Consider the following 22,419-nt stretch of genomic DNA (forward strand, 5'->3'; position numbering starts at 1 on the left):
AAAGCTGTCAGATGTTCTCAAAGGAACCCACGGCCGCACGGGGAGGAAGGAGACACACAGGTCAGGCGCTGGCACCAGAAATAGGAGATGGAGTCCTACGGATCCCCATCCACCCACGGACAAGTGCACCTTCACACCAAAGACAAGTCTCCCCTGTGATCTATTTCTCCCCTTTGGGCGGGCACAGGATCTTAGAGCAAATAAACTCAATTATAAAAATTAAATGGCAAATATGAACACAAAATCCCAGCTTGCAGGGGCTCAGCTAACACCTCCAGACTCAGCAGTACCAGCAGCCCAACCCACAGAGGCCTTCCTCTTGCTGGGGATCCCTTAGAAGGGAGGAGCTACCTATTTAATCTCAAGGCACTGCTAAGACAGTATGTACCTATAGCAGAACTAAGGCATGATACTGTACGTATCAGCAGCACTGCAGTCATACTGCTTTTACGTGCCATTAACAATGGGGAGACCTTCAACGTGGCGGAGGAGTAAGACATGGAGTTCACCTTCCTCCCCACAAATACATCAGAAACACATCTACACGTGGAACAGCTCCTACAGAACACCTACTGAACGCTGGCAGAAGACCTCAGACCTCCCAAAAGGCAAGAAACTCCCCACGTACCTGGGTGGGGCAAAAGAAAAAAGGAAAAACAGAGACAAAAGAATAGGGACAGGACCTGCCCCACTGGGAGGGAGCTGTGAAGGAGCAAAAGTTTCCACACACTAGGAAGCCCCTTCACTGGTGGAGACAGGGGGTGGCGGAGGGGAAGCTTCGGAGCCACGGAGGAGAGCACAGCAACAGGGGTGCAGGGGGCAAAGCGGAGAGATTCCCGCACAGAGGATCGGTGCCGACCAGCACTCACCAGCCCGAGGGGCTTGTCTGCTCACCCGCTGGGGTGGGCGGGGCTGCAAGCTGAGGCTCGGCTTCAGTCGGAGCGCAGGGAGAGGACTGGGGTTGGCAGCGTGAACACAGACTGAAGGGGGCTAGTGCGCCACAGCTAGTAGGGAGGGAGTCCGGGAAAAAGTCTGGAGCTGCCAAAGAGGCAAGAGACCATTGTTTTGGGGTGTGCGAGGAGACGGGATTCCTGCTCTGTGTGCCCACAGAAGGCAGGGAACCATCTAAGTGAGCTCCAGAGACAGGCGTGAGCCGCGGCTATCAGCTCAGACTCCAGAGACGGACATGAACTGCTAACGCTGCTGCTGCTGCTGCAACTAAGAAGCCTGTGTGCAAGCACAGGTCACTACCCACACCGGCCGCCGGGAGCCTGTGCAGCCTGCCACTGGCAGGGTCCCATGATCCAGGTACAACATCCCTGGGAGAACACACTGCACGCCTCAGGCTGTTGCGATGTTAAGGTGGCCTCAGTTGCCACAGGCGTGGCCCACATTCCAGTTGTGACTACCATACCCTGCCCTGTCCCCAGCCTGAGTGAGCAAGAGAGTCCTAATGAGCTGCTGCTTTAACCTCCTCCTGTCTGGGTGGGAAACAGACACCTGAGGGCAACCTACACGCAGAGGACAGACCCAAACCAAAGCTGAACCCCAGGAGCTGTGTGAACAAAGAAGAGAAAGGGAAATTTCTCTATTCACCCTAATGAGTAGCAGATTAAATCCCACAATCAACTTGATAAACCCAGCATCTGTGGAATACCTGAATAGACAATGAATGTTCCCAAAGTTCAGGTGGTGGACTTTGGGAGCAACTGTAGACTTGGGGTTTGCTTTCTGCGTCTGATTTGTTTCCGGTGTTACGTTTATCTTAGTTTAGTTTTTAGTGCTTGCTATCATTGGTGGATTTGTTTACTGATTGGGCTGCTCTCTTTCTTTTTTCTAAATTTTTATTTTCTTACTATTTACAAAAATTTTTTTCCCTTTTTTTTCTTTTTGTGAGTGTGTATGTGTATGTTCCTTTATGTGATTTTGTCTGTTTAGTTTTGCTTTTACCATTTGGTTTTGGGTAGTATCTGTTCGTTCTTTTTTCTTCTTCTTCTTCCTTTTCTTCCAAGCTGTGTGGCTGGCAGGGTCTTCGTGCTCTGGTCGCGTGTCAGGTCTGAGCTTCCAAGGTGGGAGAGACGAGTCCAGGACAATGGACCACCAGAGAACTACCGGCCCCAAGTAATATCAATTGGCGAGAGCTCTCCCAGAGATCTCCACCTGAACACTAAGACCCAGCTCCACCCAACGCTCAGCAAGCTCCAGTGCTGGACACCCCATGCCATACAACTAGCAAGACAGGAACACAACCCCACCCCTTAGCAGTCATGCTGCCTAGAGTCATACTAAGTTCACAGACACCCCAAAACACACCACCAGACACAGCCCTGCCCACCCGAAGGACAAGATCCAGGTCCACCCACCAGAACAAAGGCACCAGTCCCTCCACCAGGAAGTCTACACAACCCACTGAACCAACCTCACCCACTGTGGGCAGACACCAAACATAACAGGAACTATGAACCTTCAGACTGTGAAAAGGAGACCCCAAACACAGTAAGTTAAACAAAATGAGAAAACAGAGAAATATGCAGCAGACGAAGAAGCAAGGTAAAAACCCACCAGACCAAACAAATGAAGAGGAAATCGGCAGTCTACCTGAAAAAGAATTCAGAGTAATGATAGTAAAGATGATCCAAAATCTTGGAAATAGAACGGAGAAAATACAAGAAACGTTTAACAAGGACCTAGAAGAACTAAAGAGCAAACAAACAATGATGAACAACACAAAAAATGGAATTAAAAATACTGTAGAAGGAATCAATAGAAGAATAACTGAGGTAGAATAATGGATAAGTGACCTGGAAGATAAAGTAGTGGAAATAACAGCCACAGAGCAGAATAAAGAGAAAAGAATGAAAAGAATTGAGGACAGTCTCAAGAGACCTCTGGGACAACATTAAAGAATTTGAATTATAGGGGTCCCAGAAGAAGAAGAGAAAAAGAAAGTGTCTGAGAAAATATTTGAAGAGATTATAGTCAAAAGCTTCCCCAACATGGGAAAGGAAACAGTCAATCAAGACCAGGAAGTGCAGAGAGTCCCATACAGGATAAATCCAAGGAGAAACACACTAAGATCCATATTAATCAAACTATCAAAAATTAATTACAAAGAAAAAATATTAAAAGCAGCAAGGGAAAAGCAACAAATAACATACAAGGGAATCCCCATAAGTTTAACAGCTGACATTTAGCAGAAACTCAGAAAGACAGAAGGGAGTGGCAGGACATATTTAAAGTGATGAAAGAGAAAAACCTATAACCAAGTAAAGACCCACAAAAAAAGCCCCCAAACAATTAAGAAAATGGTAACAGGAACATACATATCGATAATTACCTTGAATGTAAATGGATTAAATGCTCCAACCACAAGACACAGACTGGCTGAATGGATACAAAAACAAGACCCATATATATGCTGTCTAGAAGATACCCATTTCAGACCTAGGGACACATACGGACTGAAAGTGAGGGGGTGGAAAAAGATATTCCACGCAAATGGAAATCAAAAGAAAGCTGGAGTAGCAATACTCATATCAGACAAAACAAACTTGAAAACAAAGACTATTACAAGAGACAAAGAAGGACACTACATAATGATCAAGGGATCAATCCAAGAAGAAGATATAACAATTGTAAATATTTATGCACCCAACACAGGAGCACCTCAATACATAAGGCAAATGCTAACAGGCATAAAAGGGGAAATAGACATTAACACAATAAGAGTAGGGGACTTTAACACGCCACCTTCACCAATGGACAGATCCTCCAAAACGAAAATAAATGAGGAAACACAAGCTTTAAATGACATATTACACCAGGTGGACTTAACTGATATTTATAGGAAATTCCATCCAAAAACAACAGAATCCACTTTCTTCTCAAGTGCTCATGGAACATTCTCCAGGACAGATCATATCTTGGGTCATATATCAAGCCTTGGTAAATTTAAGAAAATTGAAATCGTATCAAGCATCTTTTCTGACCACAATGCTATGAGACTAGGTATCAATTACAGGAAAAAAACTGTAAAATATACAAACACATGGAGGTTAAACAATACACCACTAAATAACCAAGAGATCACTGAAGAAATCACAGAGGAAATCAAAAAATACCTAGAGACAAATGACAATGAAAACACGATGACCTAAAACCGATGGGATGCAGCAAAAGCAGCTCTAAGAGGGACGTTTATAGTAATACAATCCTACTTCAAGAAACAAGAAAAATCTCAAATAAACAACCTAACCTTACACCTAAAGCAATTAGAGAAAGAAGAACAAAAAAACCCCAAAGTTAGCAGAAGGAAAGAAATCATAAAGATCAGATCAGAAATAAATGAAAAAGAAATGAAGGAAACAATAGCAACGATCAATGAAAGTAAAAGCTGGTTCTTTGAGAAGATAAACGAAATTGATAAAACATTAGCCAGACTCATCAAGAAAAAAAGGGAGAAGACTCAAATCAACAGAATTAGAAGGCTTCCCCGGTGGTGCAGTGGTTAAGAATCCGCCTGCCAATGCAGGGGACACGGGTTCAAGCCCTGGTCTGGGAAGATCCCAACCTATATGCTGCAGAGCAACTAAGCCCATGCACCACAACTACTGAGCCTGCGCTCTACAGCCCACCAGCCACAACTACTGAAGTCCATGCGCCACAACTACTGAAGCCCACACGTCCTAGAGCCTGTGCTCCACAACAGAGAGGCCACTGCAGTGAGAGGACCACGCACCACAACAAAGAGTATCCCCCACTCACCGCAACTAGAGAAAGCCTGCGTGAAGCAACGAAGACCCAATACAGCCAAAGTAAATAAATCAAAAAAAGAAAGTTTATAAAAACTAAAAAAATTTAAAAAAAAAGAAATGAAAAAGGAGAAGTAACAACTGACACTGCAGAAATACAAAGGATCAGGAGAGACTGCTACAAACAATCATATACCAATAAAATGGACAACCTGGAAAAAGTAAACAATTTCTTAGAAAAGTACAACCTTCAAAGACTGAATCAGGAAGAAACAGAAAATATGAACAAACCAATCACAAGCATTGAAATTGAAAATGTGATTGAAAAACTCCCAAGAAACAAAAGCCCAGGACCAGACGGCTTCACAGGTGAATTCTACCAAACATTTAGAAAAGGGCTAACACCTACCCTTCTCAAACTCTTCCAAAATATAGCAGAGGGAGGAACACTCCCAAACTCATTCTACAAGGCCACCATCACCCTGATACCAAAACCAGACAAAGATGTCACAAAGAAAGAAAACTACAGGCCAATATCACTGATGAACACAGATGCAAAAATCCTCAACAAAATACTAGCAAGCAGAATCCAACAGCACATTAAAAGGATCATACACCATGATGAAGTGGGGTTTATCCCAGGAATGCAAGGATTCTTCAATATATGCAAATCAATCAATGGGATACACCATATTAACAAACTGAAGGATATAAACCATTTGATAATCTCAACAGACGCAGAAAAAGCTTTTGACAAAATTCAACACCCATTTATGATAAAACTCTCCAGAACGTGGGCATAGAGGGAACCTACCTCAACCTAATAAAGGCCATATATGACAAATATCACAGCCAACATTGTTCTCAATGGTGAAAAACTGAAACCATTTTCTCTAAGATCAGGAACAAGACAAGGTTGCCCACTCTCACCACTATTATTCAAAATAGTTTTGGAAGTTTTAGCCACAGCAGTCAGAGAAGAAAAAGAAATAAAAGGAATCCAAATTGAAAAAGAAGTAAAACTGTCACTGTTTGCAGATTACATGATACTAGACATAGAGAGTCATAAGGATGCTACCAGAAAACAACTAGAGCTATTCAATGAATTTGGTAAAGTAGCAGGATACAAAATTAATGCACAGAAATCTCTGGCATTCCTGTACACTAACGATGAAAAACCTGATAGAGAAATTAAGGAAACAATCCCATTTACCACTGCAACAAAAAGAATAAAATACCTAAGAATGAAACCTACGTAAGGAGACAAAAGTCCTGTATGCAGAAAACTATAAGACAATGATGAAAGAAATTAAAGGCAATACAAACAGATGGAGAGATATACCATGTTCTTGGATTGGAAGAATCAACATTGTGAAAATGACTATACTACCCAAAGCAACCTACAGATTCAACGCAAGCCCTATCAAACTACCAATGGCATCTTTCACAGAACTAGAACAAAAAATTTTACAATTTGTATGGAAACACAAAAGACCCCGAATAGCCAAAGCAATCTTGTGAAGAAAAATGGAGCTGGAGGAATCCTGACTTCAGACTGTACTACAAAGCTACAGTAATCAAGACAGTATGGTACTGGCATAGAAACAGAAATATAGATCAATGGAACAGGATAGAAAGCCCAGAGATAAACCCATGCACATACGGTCACCTTATTTTTGATAAAGGAGGCAAGAATATACAATGGAGAAAAGACAGCCTCTTCAATAAGTGGTGCTGGGAAAACTGGACAGCTACATGTAAAAGAATGAAATTAGAACACTCCCTAACACTATATACAAAAATAAACTCAAAATGGATTAAAGACCTAAATATAAGGCCAGACACTATAAAACTGTTAGAGGAAAACATAGGCAGAACACTCTGTGACATAAATCACAGCAAGATCCTTTTTGACCCACCTCGTAGAGAGAGGGAAATAAAAACAAAAATTTTAAAAATGGGACCGAATGAGACTTAAAAGCTTTTGCACAGCAAAGGAAACCATAAACAAGTCGAAAAGACAACCCTCAGAATGGGAGAAAATATTGGCAAATGAAGCAACTGACAAAGGATTAACCTCCAAAATATACAAGCAGCTCATGCAGCTCAATATCAAAAAAAACAAACAACTCAATCCAAAAATGGGCAGAAGACCTAAATAGACATTTCTCCAAAGAAGATATACAGATTGCCAACAAACACATGAAAGGATGCTCAAAATCACTAATCATTAGAGAAATGCAAATCAAAACCTCAATGAGGTATCACCTCACACAGGTCAGAATGGCCATCATCAAAGAATCTAAAGACAATAAATGCTGGAGAGGGTGTGGAGAAAAGGGAACAACACTCTTGCACTGTTGGTGGGAATGTGAATTGATACAGGCGCTATGGAGAACAGTATTGGAGGTTCCTTAAAAAACTAAAAATAGAATTACCATATGACCCAGCAATCCCACTACGGGGCGTATACCCTGAGAAAACTGTGATTCAAAAAGAAACATGTACCACAATGTTCATTGCAGCACTATTTACAACAGCCAGGAGATGGAAGCAACCTGAGTATCCGTTGACAGACAAACGGATAAAGATGTGGCACATATATACAATGGAATATTACTCAGCCATAAAAAGAAACAAAATTGAGTTATTTGTAGTGAGGTGGATCGACACAGAGTCTGTCATACTGAGTGAAGTAAGTCAGAAAGAGAAAAACAAATACCGTATGCTAACACATATATATGGAATCGAAAAAAACAAATGGTTCTGATGAACCTAGGGGCAGGGTAGTAATAAAGACACAGATGTAGAGAATGGACTTAAGGACACGGGGAGGGGGAAGGAGAAGCTGGGACGAAGTGAGAGTAGCATCGACATATATACACTACCAAATGTAAAATAGATAGCTAGTGGGAAGCAGCCGCATAGCACAGGGAGATCAACTCGGGGCTTTGTGTCCACCTAGAGGGGTGGGATAGGGAGGGTGGGAAGGAGGGAGACGCAAGAGAGAAGAGATATGGGGATACAGGTATGCACAGAGCTGATTCACTTTGTTATACAGCAGAAACTAACACAATGTTGTAAAGCAATTATACTCCAATAAAGATGTTAAAAAACAAGAACAGTGAGTCTCCACATTAATCTTCCCACACCGAAAACTCAGTAAAAATAGAAACTTGCCCAAGTAGATTAAGGGAACCAGGTCAGATGCTGCATCCTGACTTTCTCTAGCTCTTACATCAGAATGTGACACTAAAGGTCAGTTTTTTTGAAACCCAATTACCTGAAAATACTCATGGCAGAGGAATGAATGACACAGAATTAATTACTGACAGCTCGGTAGTATGTTTCCAGGGTGCACAGACTGTTCTATGTTGCTCTCCCCAGAGCAACTGGAAGGGCTGAGTCAAAAAGCAGGCACTCAATGGAGCAGAAGAGAAGTGGCATGTCCACAGTCACTCGGCTAGAACCCTGGAGAGCCCGGGGAGGATGCATTCTCCTGCCTCCCCCCCAGGTCATCCTCCACTGTGCTCCGCATCACCTAGGAGGTGGCTTTTTTCCTACCATCTGGACTGTGCTCCTGTCCCAAAGGGTCTCCCCCCCCGCCCGTGTTCTACTCTCTCCTTGAAAGATCGATTTCAAGCCTCACCTTCCACGTGAAGCTTTTCCTGACTGTGCCAACAAGCGTGCACTCTTCTGCCTTGAAACTCGTACAGCACCAAGTGTCCAAACCCTCAAACCGACCCTGTTACAATTTCTTCTGTTGTCTCTTGTATTATGTAGCTCGTGCATGTGACTTAACTCTTCAGCATGTTCTGGAAGCCTCTGTGATGCCAGAAATCAAGTTTACTGCCACAGCATGTGACATGATTTGATTCAAAGCCCAGTGATGAACAAGCGCATCAGAGATGGAGCTGAGCCTATCTTTGCACGGGAGAGCGGCCGCTTCTAGAGGAGGTTTTCCTTTACTACAGCCTCAACATGAGGCGAGCACCAGCTTGTCAGCCCACTGAGCAGTCGTTTCTACCAGAGTGTCGTGGCTGTTACAACTCTGCACTTCTAAGCGTCCAAAGTTCTATTTTAAGACAGAAACCATGACCTCTGTGATACAAAGATCCAGGAGGATTTCATCTATTATTAGCTTAAAGAGGGCAGGACATTGATCATAAAAGAAGTGCAGGTAAGGTTTCTGCCCAGTGCATATAATTTCAAGCAATTCTAGAAGGACCTGGAATGCACCTAAGAGAGACTTGTGGCTCAAAACTTCCTTTCAAGCTGTAGAAACTAAAGAATAGAAGGGCTGTGATCTGTAGAGGTCATTCAGCTAGCGGGGGACAGCAATGAGTCAGAAAGCCAGTCTCCTAGTACCTAGTGAAGTACACTCTCTACATGCCAGGTTGCCTCTCCCTGTAAGTTACACTGTCATGAGTAACTGTCTTTTCCACTAGGCTAGAATTCTAAAATGCAGAGAAACTTCAGGAATGACCACACACAGTATCAATCTGTATCGCAGCCCTGGGCACAGTTACGGTATTAAAACAATCACCTTGATTGGTAACATCGTGAATGAGGTCGGATGATAGTTTTAAATAAAACATAACTGAAGTAGAAAACCTGAATTTAAGTTCACAGAAACCTCCAGTCTGATGTTGAACAAGACACTGCCATCTCTGGGCCTCAGTTTCCCACAAGGACAAAGGGGTGTCTGTGGGGTTTCTCAGTGGGGGAGCTACTGGTGTTTGATAGGGTCCATTCTTCCTCGGGACTGTCCTCTGTATTGTAGGACACCTAGCATCTCTGGCCTTGGTCCACCAAGTGCCGGCAGAGACCCAGCCAAAAATGCCCGCTTCCCCCATATTTCACACTCCCCTGGTTGAGAACCACCAGGAAGGTCTCCAAGGTCCCCGCTGGCTCTAAAATGCCAGCAGGAAGACACCAGTGATCGGCAGCAGGAGGTACCGTCCTACCCGTAGATGTCCAGGACCCCGATGAAGGAGTGCTGCTTGAGCGAGGTGTGCAGGGCCTTGTTGACATGCCCCACGATCCAGCCAAACAGCTGGGCGTAGATGTGCTTGGCCAGGGCGTTGCGTGCGTTGACCACCTGCTGCAGGGACATGGTCTTGACGTAGGTCTCCGAGGTGGTGACCAGCTTGCGATGGCACAGCCAATGCTCCATCTGACTGTGCTCCACCCCCAGCAGCTGGCAGAAGTTGCTCAGGTGTTCATCCTTGGGCTGGAAGAGACATGGGAGAAGGGTTCAGGAGGGGCGTGGAGGACAGCCCACCACCATGCTCTAGGGAGGGAAGGAACCCAACTCTAGGCCCCCCAGAACCCCATTTCATCCCTAGCCACTGCCCCAGCCATCTCATGTACTCTCACACCACTAGGTGACAATAGGGGCCCAAAGAGTGTTGCTCAAACTGATAATACCTGCTCATGAACACATCAGCAGCAGGGCTTTAAAAAACAACTCTCCACTTTCCCTGTCCCCTCCTCCCCTGCCAGGGCCTGAAGGGTAACTGGAGGAGAGGGCTCCGGAGTGAAGGGTGCAGGATGAGAACTGATAACTTAGGAACAGATAATCTGTTAAGAATAAGGAGCCAGCGGCAAAATCCCAGTGAACGTAGCTTCCAGCTGCAGAGTGCCACATGCAGCGCTCAGTCCACAGCCCCGGAAAGGTCCTCGCTTTTGAGTGTTACCTTGGGCTCGCACGCGGTCTAGAGCAGTGCGCTCGGGACGAGCCCTGAGCTGACCCCCTTGGACGATGACAGCACACTGACATCACACCGTCCTAAGCTTCCAAGCAGATTTGCTTTCATCTTAGCCCCGGTCATACTAAACACATAACGGAACTTATTTACATTCTTTAAGCACTTGCCACTTGGAAAGAAAGCGAATCTAGGTGGAGAGCTAGGACAAATGGCAAAAAATAAGGAACAGATTTTGACTTGGGAAGATCACTTGGAACACTGTAACTGATATTCATGTTTAGAGCTGGGAAAAACTAGGGGTGCCTCCAGCGTAAGTCCCTTCGCCTACAGGTAAGAAACTGAGCCCCAGAGAAGTATAAGAACGCACCCAGGTAGCCAGCTGCATTTCATCTTGACCTTCAATTACCCAAAGTACCAATCACATCACCTTGCCCTTGAGTCCCTGATAACCAAGTCACCCACAGAGTTTTATTTCCCAAGTGTGTAGGTGTCCTGGGTCCCCCTTGCTGCCCATTCACAACACCCCACAGAAAACCTGCTTTTCCTCTAGAGGTTCTTCTAGCCCATTATTCATTCCCTCATCTAAATCCCCCAGGGGAAGTTGATAATCCAGCCATGAGCCTGCTAGAGAGCTTAATAACTCCGAGGCTGAAAGGGAATCCTTTAGAATGTCATGTGCCGCCTCCTAATGGCCCTGAATTGCTTGTGGGAATCATTTTCTGATGACGCTGCCACCGCGTAAATGCAGGCTTCTTCAATGAAAATTAACACAGATAACTGTGCCATTTCCCCAGCCCATTTTTTCTCCCTCCTACAGATACTTAAAATCCATCTACCCAAATACACACAATTACAAAATAATAAAATGTCAGAGTAGGAAAGAACCTCCAAAAGTCATTAAGGCCAGTTTTTCCGGAGTAGGTTTGTGGAGTTGGAGTAATAGTTACAAAGGCCATTAACTGACTTTACTCAACAAAAGTGGGGGGGGGCCGGGAGAGGGACAGTAGGTTGAATGTGGTGGAACCGGCTTGTTAACGTACTCTGTAAACACACACACACACACAATTACAATTACACTTAAGCTTAATCAAATGATGCTAAATCCATTAAAGACAGCCAGCATCATAGGCAGCTGATGAGTTTTGTGGGCCCATATTGCCAAGTTCAAGAAACAAGTTGCCTCTGGTGTCCAAGTAATCGCATGCTACTGCATCTCCAAGGTAACTCTGGCAGTTATGGGACATATATTCACACTTTAATTAAAAGTAACAACTACCAAGCAGAAGGCACACTGCACCTGGACAGACACCCCTCCACAGTAGGAGGTCCACCCTACGTACCCAAGGCATAAACCAAAATCCGTGCGCTAGCACCCACTTAGCAAAGCATTTCTCGAGCAAGCACACACTGTGTGCCCAGCAGCGTGCTGGGCACGGATGGGGAACATCAGGCTAGTGGAAGACAGCCCGTCCAGAGGAAGGCGCAGGGCCGGCGGTGGCGTGGAGCAAGAACGCTGGCTGGGCTTTGCCATTAACTGTCATTGTGGCCTTAGAGAGAGAGTTTCCTCTCTCTGGGCCTTAGTCTTTCCAACCCTGTGAAGGGAGACGGATGCTCAGAAGGTCCATTCTGGCTCTGCCAACAATGATGTTAACAGTCGAGAACTCAAGCCCTCGAGCCCTGTGCCAAGGTGGGTAATATCACCCCTGCCCGCAGATAAGGAAACAGGTAAGAAACTATCAGTAAGTGGCAGAACCAGGATTTGAACCCTGGCAGCCCCGACTCCAATTTCTCACTCTCAATTAGCTCTCGACACAGCCTTTAACTGGAGAACAATATGAGACCAGCCTAGACCACGTACCTGTGCTCAGAAACCTCTGACTTCCTGTCGTCTCTGAGAGTAAGGGCCTGGTGTCCAAGCCTCCACCTGTCAGGCATCCTCCCCTCCCTCCAGCACCATTTGTGTCCTCCGTTCCCCCCTCCTTTCCCCAAGTGTGCCCTGATAGCCCTCCTTCACACGGTCTTTACACACACGCTCAGTGGGTGCTAGTGTGTGTCAGGGCTAGAAGAGTGAGCACAGGAGACACTGTCCTGGAGTTTAGTGGGGGAAACGGGCATCGATCAAATACCACCAGTAAACGTTCACTCTCCTTCTCACCCGAAGGTACCTGCAGAGGCTGGTGCGGAAGATCAGCTCTAAGATCAGAGAGACACTTCCCTGATAAGCCCAAGTCCTAGCTCTCCAAAGAGGCCCTGGCCTCACTCAACCCACAGCCACCGGCGCCCAGGAACTCGCTGGCCCTGGTCCTCGGGCCTCACCGTCAGCCCCGCCCAGTGTTCATCTATTTGCTCACTTGCGTCACCCCTGAGCCTTCGGAGCCTCCATCATCCATCCATCTGTTTACTGGGCATCTACCAAGTCCTGGGCACCGTGCTGGGTGCTGGTGATACAACAGCGAGCAAACAGTCCCCGTTCTCATAGACTTTGGAGTCTCATGAGGGAGAGAGACACACAGCAAATCATCACATAATAAATGTAAAATTACAACCATGCTGAGAGATACGGAGGAGAGGCATGAACGCTGTAAGAACCCACGACGGGGGATGTGACCAGGATGTGACCTTGAGAAGGAGGAGACTGGGGGAGGGGAGGGTGGAGGCCAAGGGAAATCTGTCAGCTTCCCTGCATTTGGCCAGCCTACATCAGGAGTTCTTCAATGCCAGCGTTCCTAATCTCACCTGTCCCCGACACTAGGCAAGAGTATGGTTGCCCTAAGGAACCGGCAGACATTTATGGGGACGTGCTGGGAAGGGAGGCACAGACCCTCTGTGCACTTCTCAAGAGGGACAATGCTTCACTGGCCCTAAAGAGTGTCTGGCCTGCACTAGAGGCCCATCCGCCACCCCACCAAGGCACCAGGTTCTCCTCTGCCCACCTCAATCCGTCTCCCAGCATCACCACGGCCAACCACACTGCCCCGCCACACACACACACACACACACACACACACACACACACACACAGGCACAGGCACATACACGCAGACAGGCGCACACACACGCCGATGTCCCGGGGCACCGAGCGCTGCCCAGCTCCAGCATTCCCTGCTTTCACACTGGGCCCAGCGGGTGATCCTCTCACGAGGCTGCAGACTCCGTGCGGAGGATGGCGGCAGGCCTGATGGGGCCAGGGGTTCCAAATCCAAGGCTATTTCTCTTGTAGGTGTATGGGGGTGATGAGCTCGGCCAAATGCCAGCTACCATTCAGGACTTCCTCTCCCTCAAGGCAGGGCCAGGTTTAACTGGGTTAAAAAATGTCTGCACAATTGAAAGAAGATCAGCTTGTGCGTGGCCTGGACACATGCCCACATTCCTATTCTGTAGTACTGTCTTCTGTATTTCCCCAGTTATTTAAATTCTAAGACCTTGGTAGCAAGAATCATACTTTGTACCTCCCAGGACTTGGCCATAAATGGACAGAGAAGAGGCCTAAAAGAAAGAAACAATTGCAGATTCCTTACTCAAGGTCAGAATAGCAGTTTTTTAGCCCAGCCCCACACCATCACATACCAGAGAGCACACAACATGCTGTCTATACTACTTGTAACCGGCAGTGTTCCCCCACCCACCCACTTAGACGTTTTTTATCTCCCACATAGAAGGTACTACGCCGGGCACCAAGAAAGTAACAGTCATTGAGAGCATTTAGGGAGCACTTCATAGTTTGCAGTACTGTCATATAGACGTCTCAGTATTCTCTCCTTTGTACTGTCAAAATCTTGGCAACTGTGGTTATCTGTCCTGTCCACCCAATTAGATTGTAAGCTCCTTGGAGACAGTGTCCAACACTCCCTCATATCCCTGAAAGCAGACCGGAAGTACTCACGAGCTGATAGCACTGTAGAATTCCATGGACCTCGGGTACTTGGGAAATCAAACCATCAGAAATCATTTATTGAGTAACCACTAAATTCCCTGCCCTCAGTGACAGAAACTGATGGCAGCTGATTTGAAAAGAATTTGTTGTTTTAAATAATTATCAGCAAGGGAACAGAAACCATTCCTCTTAAGAATAAATAACCTATGAATGTCCTCTAAGCGTAAAGGTATTTCAGTTGTATAAAGCTCTACGGACAGAGTAAACTGTGTACGTGTTATCTCCGGTGCTGGTGGGCAACTTACTGATATACTGCAGGATTCACCATCGCGCTCAGCTTGAATCTCCACATTTCCAAGGTGTAGGATGGAAGCAATGATCTTAAAAATGTTTATCTGATGGGACTCTCTCACTCCTGGGGGAAAAAAAATGAATGAATGGCACTCAGTATCCATGGTAGGATAGAAAGGATGTTTTCCCCTCTTTTTAAGGACTTAAGGAAAAATGTTTCATTTTCCTTTCTGGGCCAGTGACTTAAAACGATCCAGGCTCCTCACCAAGGAATTACCACTCACAGTAACAGCTCAGAGGGCAAAGGGGCTCCTTGGACTAAAAGAGAAATATCTTCACGGTGATTGTCCCGATCAAACCAGATGGGTCACGCTACCATTTTCACTCCTCCAAGAGCAGAGGAGAGGCGGCAATCAAGCAGACCCACTTTGGACTTCATTGCAACCAACACTTTATGGATGTTTTTATGAGTTTAGTAAGAATGGTCATCTATCTGCAGTCATTTTTCTCCCAACATAATATCCTGCAAACATCTGTGACACACATCTGAAGCGCCAACAGAGAAAGAGGAGAAATTTCTCCTGGGGGCGCCGCTACGGGGCTGGACGGCCAGCCGGCCCCTGGCTGTTCCCCTGGGGGCTGTTGCTTACCACACTATATGCTCCGTCAGTTACAGACACACACACCTACACTGGCGGCAGATATCTACTGTCGATTTTATTATTTATGCATGTAAGTTATCAAAGACATGGATACTCTCTGAAAATTTATATTTAGCTTTAAGGCATTACCATTTCTTTTTGAATTACCAAATACTTCAGACTTAAAAAAAGGCTACAGACCAATATAGTGAACACCAGTTGACCATCAGTTTAAGAGATAATACAGTTGTTCTCCAAATTCTTCCCCAGATGCAGTTACTTATTTTTAAGGCAATATTTTACTCAGGCTTAAAAAAAAAAAAAGGTCAGTAACACCTATATAAATGGGAGTAAAGATGTGTCATGTTAGGATTAAAAACTTTACTCAGATAATCAACAAAGTGGACAACCCAAGCATGAACTAGACAAATTAACTCTACACTTTCACAGTGTTAGATGACCACTACTGTGTAAACTTCATAGGGTCAGGGATTTACTTTTTAATTTTTATTACACAACATCTTCAAAATATACAAACTTAAAAAAAATTACAACGAATCCCTGTTCTTGCTTCATCATTATATCCCCAGTGCCTGGCACACAGTAGGTGCTCAGAAACATGAGTGACAGAAAGACTGTATTGATACTTGTTACGCAGACGGAAGTCCTTGCAAATGTCTACAGAAATGCATGCATTGTTCAAACATCTGGTTTTACTTAAACTAATAATCCAAAGAACAGCCAGAGGGTGAACAATTTAGGCACATGTCCTGAGTGTAACTGCGTAAGAGTGGCAAAAGAAAGACCAGTTAAAGCCAGAGGCTGAAACCCAGGACAAGACAGGAGGCTGGACGGTTATGCACCTGTATGGGGAGTAAAGCACTGTAGAGTGCTCTCAGATACGTCCCACAGAACTAGTCAGGAAGTGGGTGCTGGGCCCATCACAGGATGAGAGGGATAGATCACTTTCCTCTCCCCTTCTCTTATTCTTAGGAACCAATGCTTTGTCAATTTCCAAAGACCTAACCACCCTGTCATAGTAGGAATTTAAGTAGTAGATACTGGATGACTGACTACTGAATCCTAACAATAGTTAAGATTCCTATGCTATACTGACCAGAAAGTCCCTTTTTAATACAGGATTCTCCGAATAAGCAGTACCTCTTTACAGGAAGCAACAAAACAAAACAAAACAAAACAAAAATCAAACACTAAATCTGAAAGGCTCGTAGCCCACAGCCTGTTTTTGTAAATAAAGTTTTATTAGAACAGTCATGTCTTTCCTTTTACATTTTGTCTATGGTTACTTTTGCACTACAATGGCAAAGTTAAGTAGTTGCTACAGAAATCGTACGGCCAAGAGGGCCCAAAATATTTACTATCATGTCCTTTAAGAAAAAGTTTGCCAACCTCTGGAATTTAAAAAATGGACATGTTTATTAAAGAGTAGGGAAGAATGGCTTATTAAATAATTAATTTTAAAAATTCCATTTGCTTTGAGAATTAAAGTACCTAGTCTCCTTAGGGCCTTGGAGGGAACAACCATCTCCCTGGATCAGCTTATGCCCACTGCGCACACCAGCACTACCTTCTCCTTTCTTAGCCGACTGCTATCCTCCTCAACATCGAGTCTCCTCTATACCTGCTCCCCAGCGCTGGAGAACAGAACAGCTCCGTGGTGCTGGGGAACTCAGGGACACCTGTACCCAGTTTATCATCTCTCAGCTTCAAATCTGCCCTCCTTTGCCCTGCTGTGTCACACCGGTGCTAGACCCTGTAAACGTTTCCCCTTGGTCTGCGGGTGGCACGTCACACTTGGTCAAGAGAGGGCACTGCAAGGACTTCACAAGGCGAGAGCAGCAGGAAGCCATTTCCATCCCTGGCTCTGGTCCTCCACAGTCATCAGTATTCATCTTGGGAGCCCAGCCACCCGCCAGGTGAGCTCCAGCTGTGTCTTCAGGCCACACTCCCCCATTAGCAGCTGCGTCTGAGAAGTTCTGGCTCCACCACACCCCAGGGCACTACAGGCTGCTTACACGGACCAGGGATGGCCCGCACCCTCTGGCAGGTTCCTTTACCGCCAGAGGGCTTCCTGACCTTGGGGCAGCCACAGCCTCCTAGAAGTGTTGGCAATCTCAGCCTGGCGTGGGGGGCTCTCCTAGTCAGCAGCTCCTGTACTGGCTGTTCCTCCTCTCCCTCGAGACAGCTCTTTTACACCCACTATTTCTAGACCCCTAAAATCCTCTTATTTGTAGTTAATTATCTACTACTGCTCTTGTTAACAATTATAGTATTTTTTCTCTTTTGGAATAACCAGTGCAGTTTCTGTCTCATGGGTACAAAAGGCAAACCACATCTATCCACCAGTTATCCAGAGAAGTGAACAGCACTCAGATTTCAGCACATGCAGTCCTGACTTCCTCCCCATATGGAGATCAGCGCGTGTCCTGTTTGGCCATGCTTTATTTGGACATTGGATGAAACCTCCCTGATTCCCAAAGAACCTAAGAAATGCTGCTCTGGGTTGGTCACATGACTCAGAAGCCAAATGTCTGTCAGGGAAGGGCTGGGGAAAGCACCAGGTCCCCCGGAGCCACTCTGTGGATTTCAGGCTAACTTCCCAAGCTTCCCCTTTTCTGGCTGCAGGTCCCAGGAATTTACCACTTCAATTTGCCAGTTAAGCACAGACTGCCTTCCACTTTACCACTTGGGGGCTCTTTTCCCCCAAAACTGGCCGGGGAAAGGGGCAGTTTTCTCCAGCTCTACTATAAGGTGACCCAGAAGGACAGAGAGATCTTGATTTATAGATTCCACTGCTAAGTTCTATATGGAAACAGCAACAACAGAAATAACACTGCATGTATGGCAGAGCTACTAGACCTCTGCAGTCTGTTTCCCACTTGGGGACCCTGACTGTGGAACGTGGGTGGTTTCGGTCCCTAAGGCATGTTCCTTCTGCTAGAACACACTGCCTCAGACCCTCAACACATAAAGACACGGCTCTTCTTGGCTTTCATCCATTGGTGTCAATGCCCTGAGGGAGTGAAAAGGAGTACTTGGCAATGCCTCAGAGATCAACTCTCAAATCCTATTGTTAAGAAAGGGCACCAAAGTTCCATGCCATAAGCTTTGGAGCCCAAGGGTTGGGATGGAATAAGAGTATGAAGATATTCACCAAGAGCAAGAGGGCTTCCCCACCAGCTCACGAAGGTTGGCAAGCAGAGCGGGACACTGCCATGCTTCTTCTCCACGCGATCAACCCTCTGGGCCTTTCTCCCCATCCCCAAGTTCCTTACCAAGGAGCGTGAAGGCTTGTCGCGTCTTCTCAAAGTCCTCAGCGTCATCTACACCCTCGATGGACGTGTCTCCTCCCTGTGACGTATAGAAGAAGTCCTCGGCACGGGCTGCGGTGGGAAAGGAGGTGAGGCATCAGGCATGGGAGGGACGCTTCATCCCCAGGTTCACCACAGACCATGCCCCACGAGGATGTCCACCCCCTGCGCAAGCTGACCCGGGCCAGAGTTTATTCCCAGCTGGATGTGGAACTCTTTCAAATATCATCTTTACCGACAAAGGCAAGTGGGAGAGAAAACTGAGTAACAAAAGACAGAAAAGTACAGCACAGTGACAGAGCCTGTTGTTGCATTTGTGTTAAAACTGATATCTGAAAAACCAGGGAACATAAAAGTCACGGCAAGTTCAAGTTACAGGAGCATTCACCACAGACTTGTTTTATAAAAGGCTCTGGTAGACACAGTAAAATGTACACCCACCCTAGAACCAGACTTCCATGACCATCGATAATCTTAGTCTGACAACCTCGTTTGACACATGAGGGGCAACGACGTGCCCAGAGTGACACGATTTGTTTGTTTTAAACGTTGGGGCACCTTGAGCTATTTAAGCACGTGTACAAACGTAGGCTGAGACTCTCATCCCCTGGCTTACTTCCTCTTCAGTCAGGCCTCTGCTAACAGCCTGGGGATGACTAGCGAGGAGGGGCCCAGGTTCCGTCATAGAATTCAGAGCCACCCTCAGCAGAGGGCAAAAATGCAACGAGCCCTGGGGAGTATCTGAACTACAAGGCTTGAGAGCCAGCATTCAGGTAACAATTGTACGTCATCAAAATCACCCTCGAAAATCACTTCAACTTTCCACAAACTATAATGCCTTTGTGTGGTACAATTCTGTCCAATGCTTGGCATTTCTAAGTGTAAAATGTTTGATTTTGATAAGATGCCATAACTGGACACTAGCTGTTCTCCCTCCTCCCCTGAAAACACCAGTTAAATGATTTTCTCTTGACCTGGGCACATACGGTTGTGATTATGATGGGTCTCTTGTCCTCCAGTTTGGGTCTCTCTCTTTACTTTCAGCTACACATGCTTAGATGCAGCTTCATTGCAACTCCCAGCCCTCCTTCAACACTTTGTCCTCACGATTTGATCTCCGAAGAATTTCTTGAGTCTCTTTCCTTCCTCCATCCTGACTGCCACTATCCAGGGTCTGACCTGTCCAGCATCTGTTGTCTGGGGACTGTTGCAAAAGACTCTAAGCCTTTCTCCCTGCTTCTGCTCCTGTCCTTTCTAAATCCTCCTTTAAACTTCTGGTAACTCTGATCACACCACTCCCTACTTAAAGCCCTTTGGAGACACCCTCCTGTTCCACTGCCCTCAAGGCAAAAGTCAAACACCCTAGAAGGGCCTCCCGGACCTTTTGTGAAGCGGCCTCCTCCGACTACTCCAGACTCACACCTAGTCCTTCCATCCCCACCTCTATGTCCCAGATACACCGGCTTCCTTCCTGTCATTCCTCAGCTCTACCCCTGTTCATGCCGTCAGTGGCCCTGCAGACGTCTCCTTCCTGGTCTCTCCCACTTCTCACCTTGATCCTATGCTCCAAGCCACACTGCACTGTTCCGCCAGTTCCTCCCACCGGTCAAGTCCACGATACCAGGCCCAGCTAGGAAGTGGCAGAACTCAGCCCCAAACCCCAGTCTCACACACAACCAACAGGCAACACTGCACATGGGAATGAACAGCAGAATACTGGTCATGTTTTATGAGGGAAGGCTTCCTGGAGGAGTGACTTCAGCCCACTCTGACGACTGCAGGCAGCTGAACTGGGAGACGAAGGACTTTGGCCCTGAGCTCACTCCCAGCCACAGCAGAAGCGAATTCTGATGAAGCAAGTCACATCAGGTCTTTGTGGAAGATGGCATATTTGGATCTTCCATATCTAATCACCCTGGAAGCTCTGGCACAGAGTAATGTGACAGCTTCAAGCGTTTAATAAAAGCATCAATTCTTTTTTTCCCTTTACACTCACCTTTCAAAACACCTCATCTGATGATTTTTTACTGTGTCCACATGAAGACGACTGAATACAGTCGTCCCTCTGTATGCACAGGGAGTATGCACAGGGAGTTGGGTCTAGGACACCCCCCCCCCCAACAGATACCAACATTCACAGATGCTCAAGTCTCTTGTATAAAATGGTACAGTACAGTCAGCCCTCCACAACCATGGATTGAATTTCAGTTGGTTGAATCCACAGATGCAGAACCTGCAGATGTGAAGGGCCAAGTGTATATTTACTCCCATTTTTCAGACAGGCAAACTGAGCACCATAGGGCTTTAAGGGGTTTCCCAGGCTCACCCAGGGTTTGGCCAGGCCTGTGAGCCCATTCCTTGATCACCCAATTAAGGAGATGGTTATCTATGACATCCCATGACTTAACCATAAATACAACCTACATCATAATCAAAAGTATCAGTTGATACATTAGAGTCACCTGAGACTCCAAAAAGAACACAGCTTTCATATTGGAGGGAAGGAGGCATTTTCAGCATCAAAGACCTTTCATTGTCAAAGGCCAGGGCCCCAATGCCTGATGTTCTGAGTGAAACAGACCTCCCCACCCTTCCCTGCTTTGAGTTCCCAAACTCACAGGCCCAGCAGAGTAACTTCTTCCTGCTCGGGTTCATCACTGCAGGGGCCACTCCAGCCAATCACAGCATTCTCTACTGAATGATTTGAATCCAATCAAAATAATCATCTCCTTTCCATCTGCTTTAAGGCTACAATCACCTCTGTTAACGTCACTCCCAGACCCTCTTAATAAGACAGACATCCCAACAGGGTGCAGTCACTCTTCCCCTATTTGCTTTGCCTGCCTGGATCTCAGCTCTCCTTTTAGGCCCATGAAGCCAATCATCCCATCCCAGAGAGGGGTCTCTTGTCCTCCAGTTTGGGTCTCTCTCTTTACTTAGAATTCCCAAAGAGATATACATCACAAAATCCCCTGTTAACTGGCTCACTGGATCAGACTAGTGTACAGAAGGGTCGTGAAGCCAGTGATTAGAGCAATGGACCATCAAGGCCACGGCCCAGGGTTTGCACTTCACCTGGGGAGGCTGTACTCTGACTTGTGCAAGGCAAGAGAGGGTGGTTATAAAACTGTATCTATGCAGCTACGGAAATGAAAAAGAAGAAAGGATTTATTCCTCATTACGTGAAGGCTGCATTTAAGGGAATATGGTCCATTACACCTCTTTTTACCACCATTTATTCACACTCTAACACACTATTCACTGTATTATTTTGTTAAATCTCAGCCCGAGGTCATTTTAATGCAACAGACCACCAACCACAGGGCAGAGGCAAGTGGGGCTGTATGCACATCCGTCCACTTCATTCTCAAGACAAGTGCACAAAATTCCTGCAGGGCCAAGGGGTCCTACAGAGATTTCTGTGCATTTGAACAGCACAGTTTAGGTGAAGAAAAGAGGGAAGGAGGGGAGGCAGGTCTGAATATTCACTAGAAGTCGCTGGCTAGTCCTTCATTTATTTGATGTTTCCATCCATTCAACCAGGGTTATCTGTGGAACTAAAAATGTCAAGCTTCAGGGCTCACAGCCCATCCACCCACAAGGCAGAAGACAGCCTCATGCCTGAGCACGAGAGCTTATCAAAGGCTCTTCACTTCACTCCAAGATGCTCTCAGAGGGCACACGCAGGTAAGAATGCAAGAAATGGATCCAATCGGGTAGTTTTCAACGGCTCCAGCCAGGGGCCCAAGGAGCCTGCACCTTGCTGAAACACGGAGTAAGGAAAAGTCATTTTTCTCCTCAATGCACTCCTGTAAGTGG

General features: G+C 46.1%; 1 protein-coding gene across 1 annotated transcript in view; it reads right to left on the minus strand.

Moving 5' to 3' along the window:
• Nucleotides 1-22,419, minus strand: part of MYO5B (myosin VB) — a gene marked incomplete at its 5' end in the record, with an annotated part of 386,267 nt that overhangs the window by 133,049 nt on the left and 230,799 nt on the right. Inside the window, 3 exons of the mRNA XM_082667157.1 lie at nt 9,719-9,984; nt 14,642-14,751; nt 18,565-18,672. Of these exons, the coding sequence (XP_082523283.1) occupies nt 9,719-9,984; nt 14,642-14,751; nt 18,565-18,672 (484 nt within the window). The remainder of the gene's footprint in view (nt 1-9,718; nt 9,985-14,641; nt 14,752-18,564; nt 18,673-22,419) is intronic.

The sequence above is a fragment of the Grampus griseus genome (assembly GCF_964374135.1).
Source record: "Grampus griseus genome assembly, chromosome: 12".
Classification (NCBI taxonomy): Eukaryota; Metazoa; Chordata; class Mammalia; order Artiodactyla; family Delphinidae; genus Grampus; species Grampus griseus.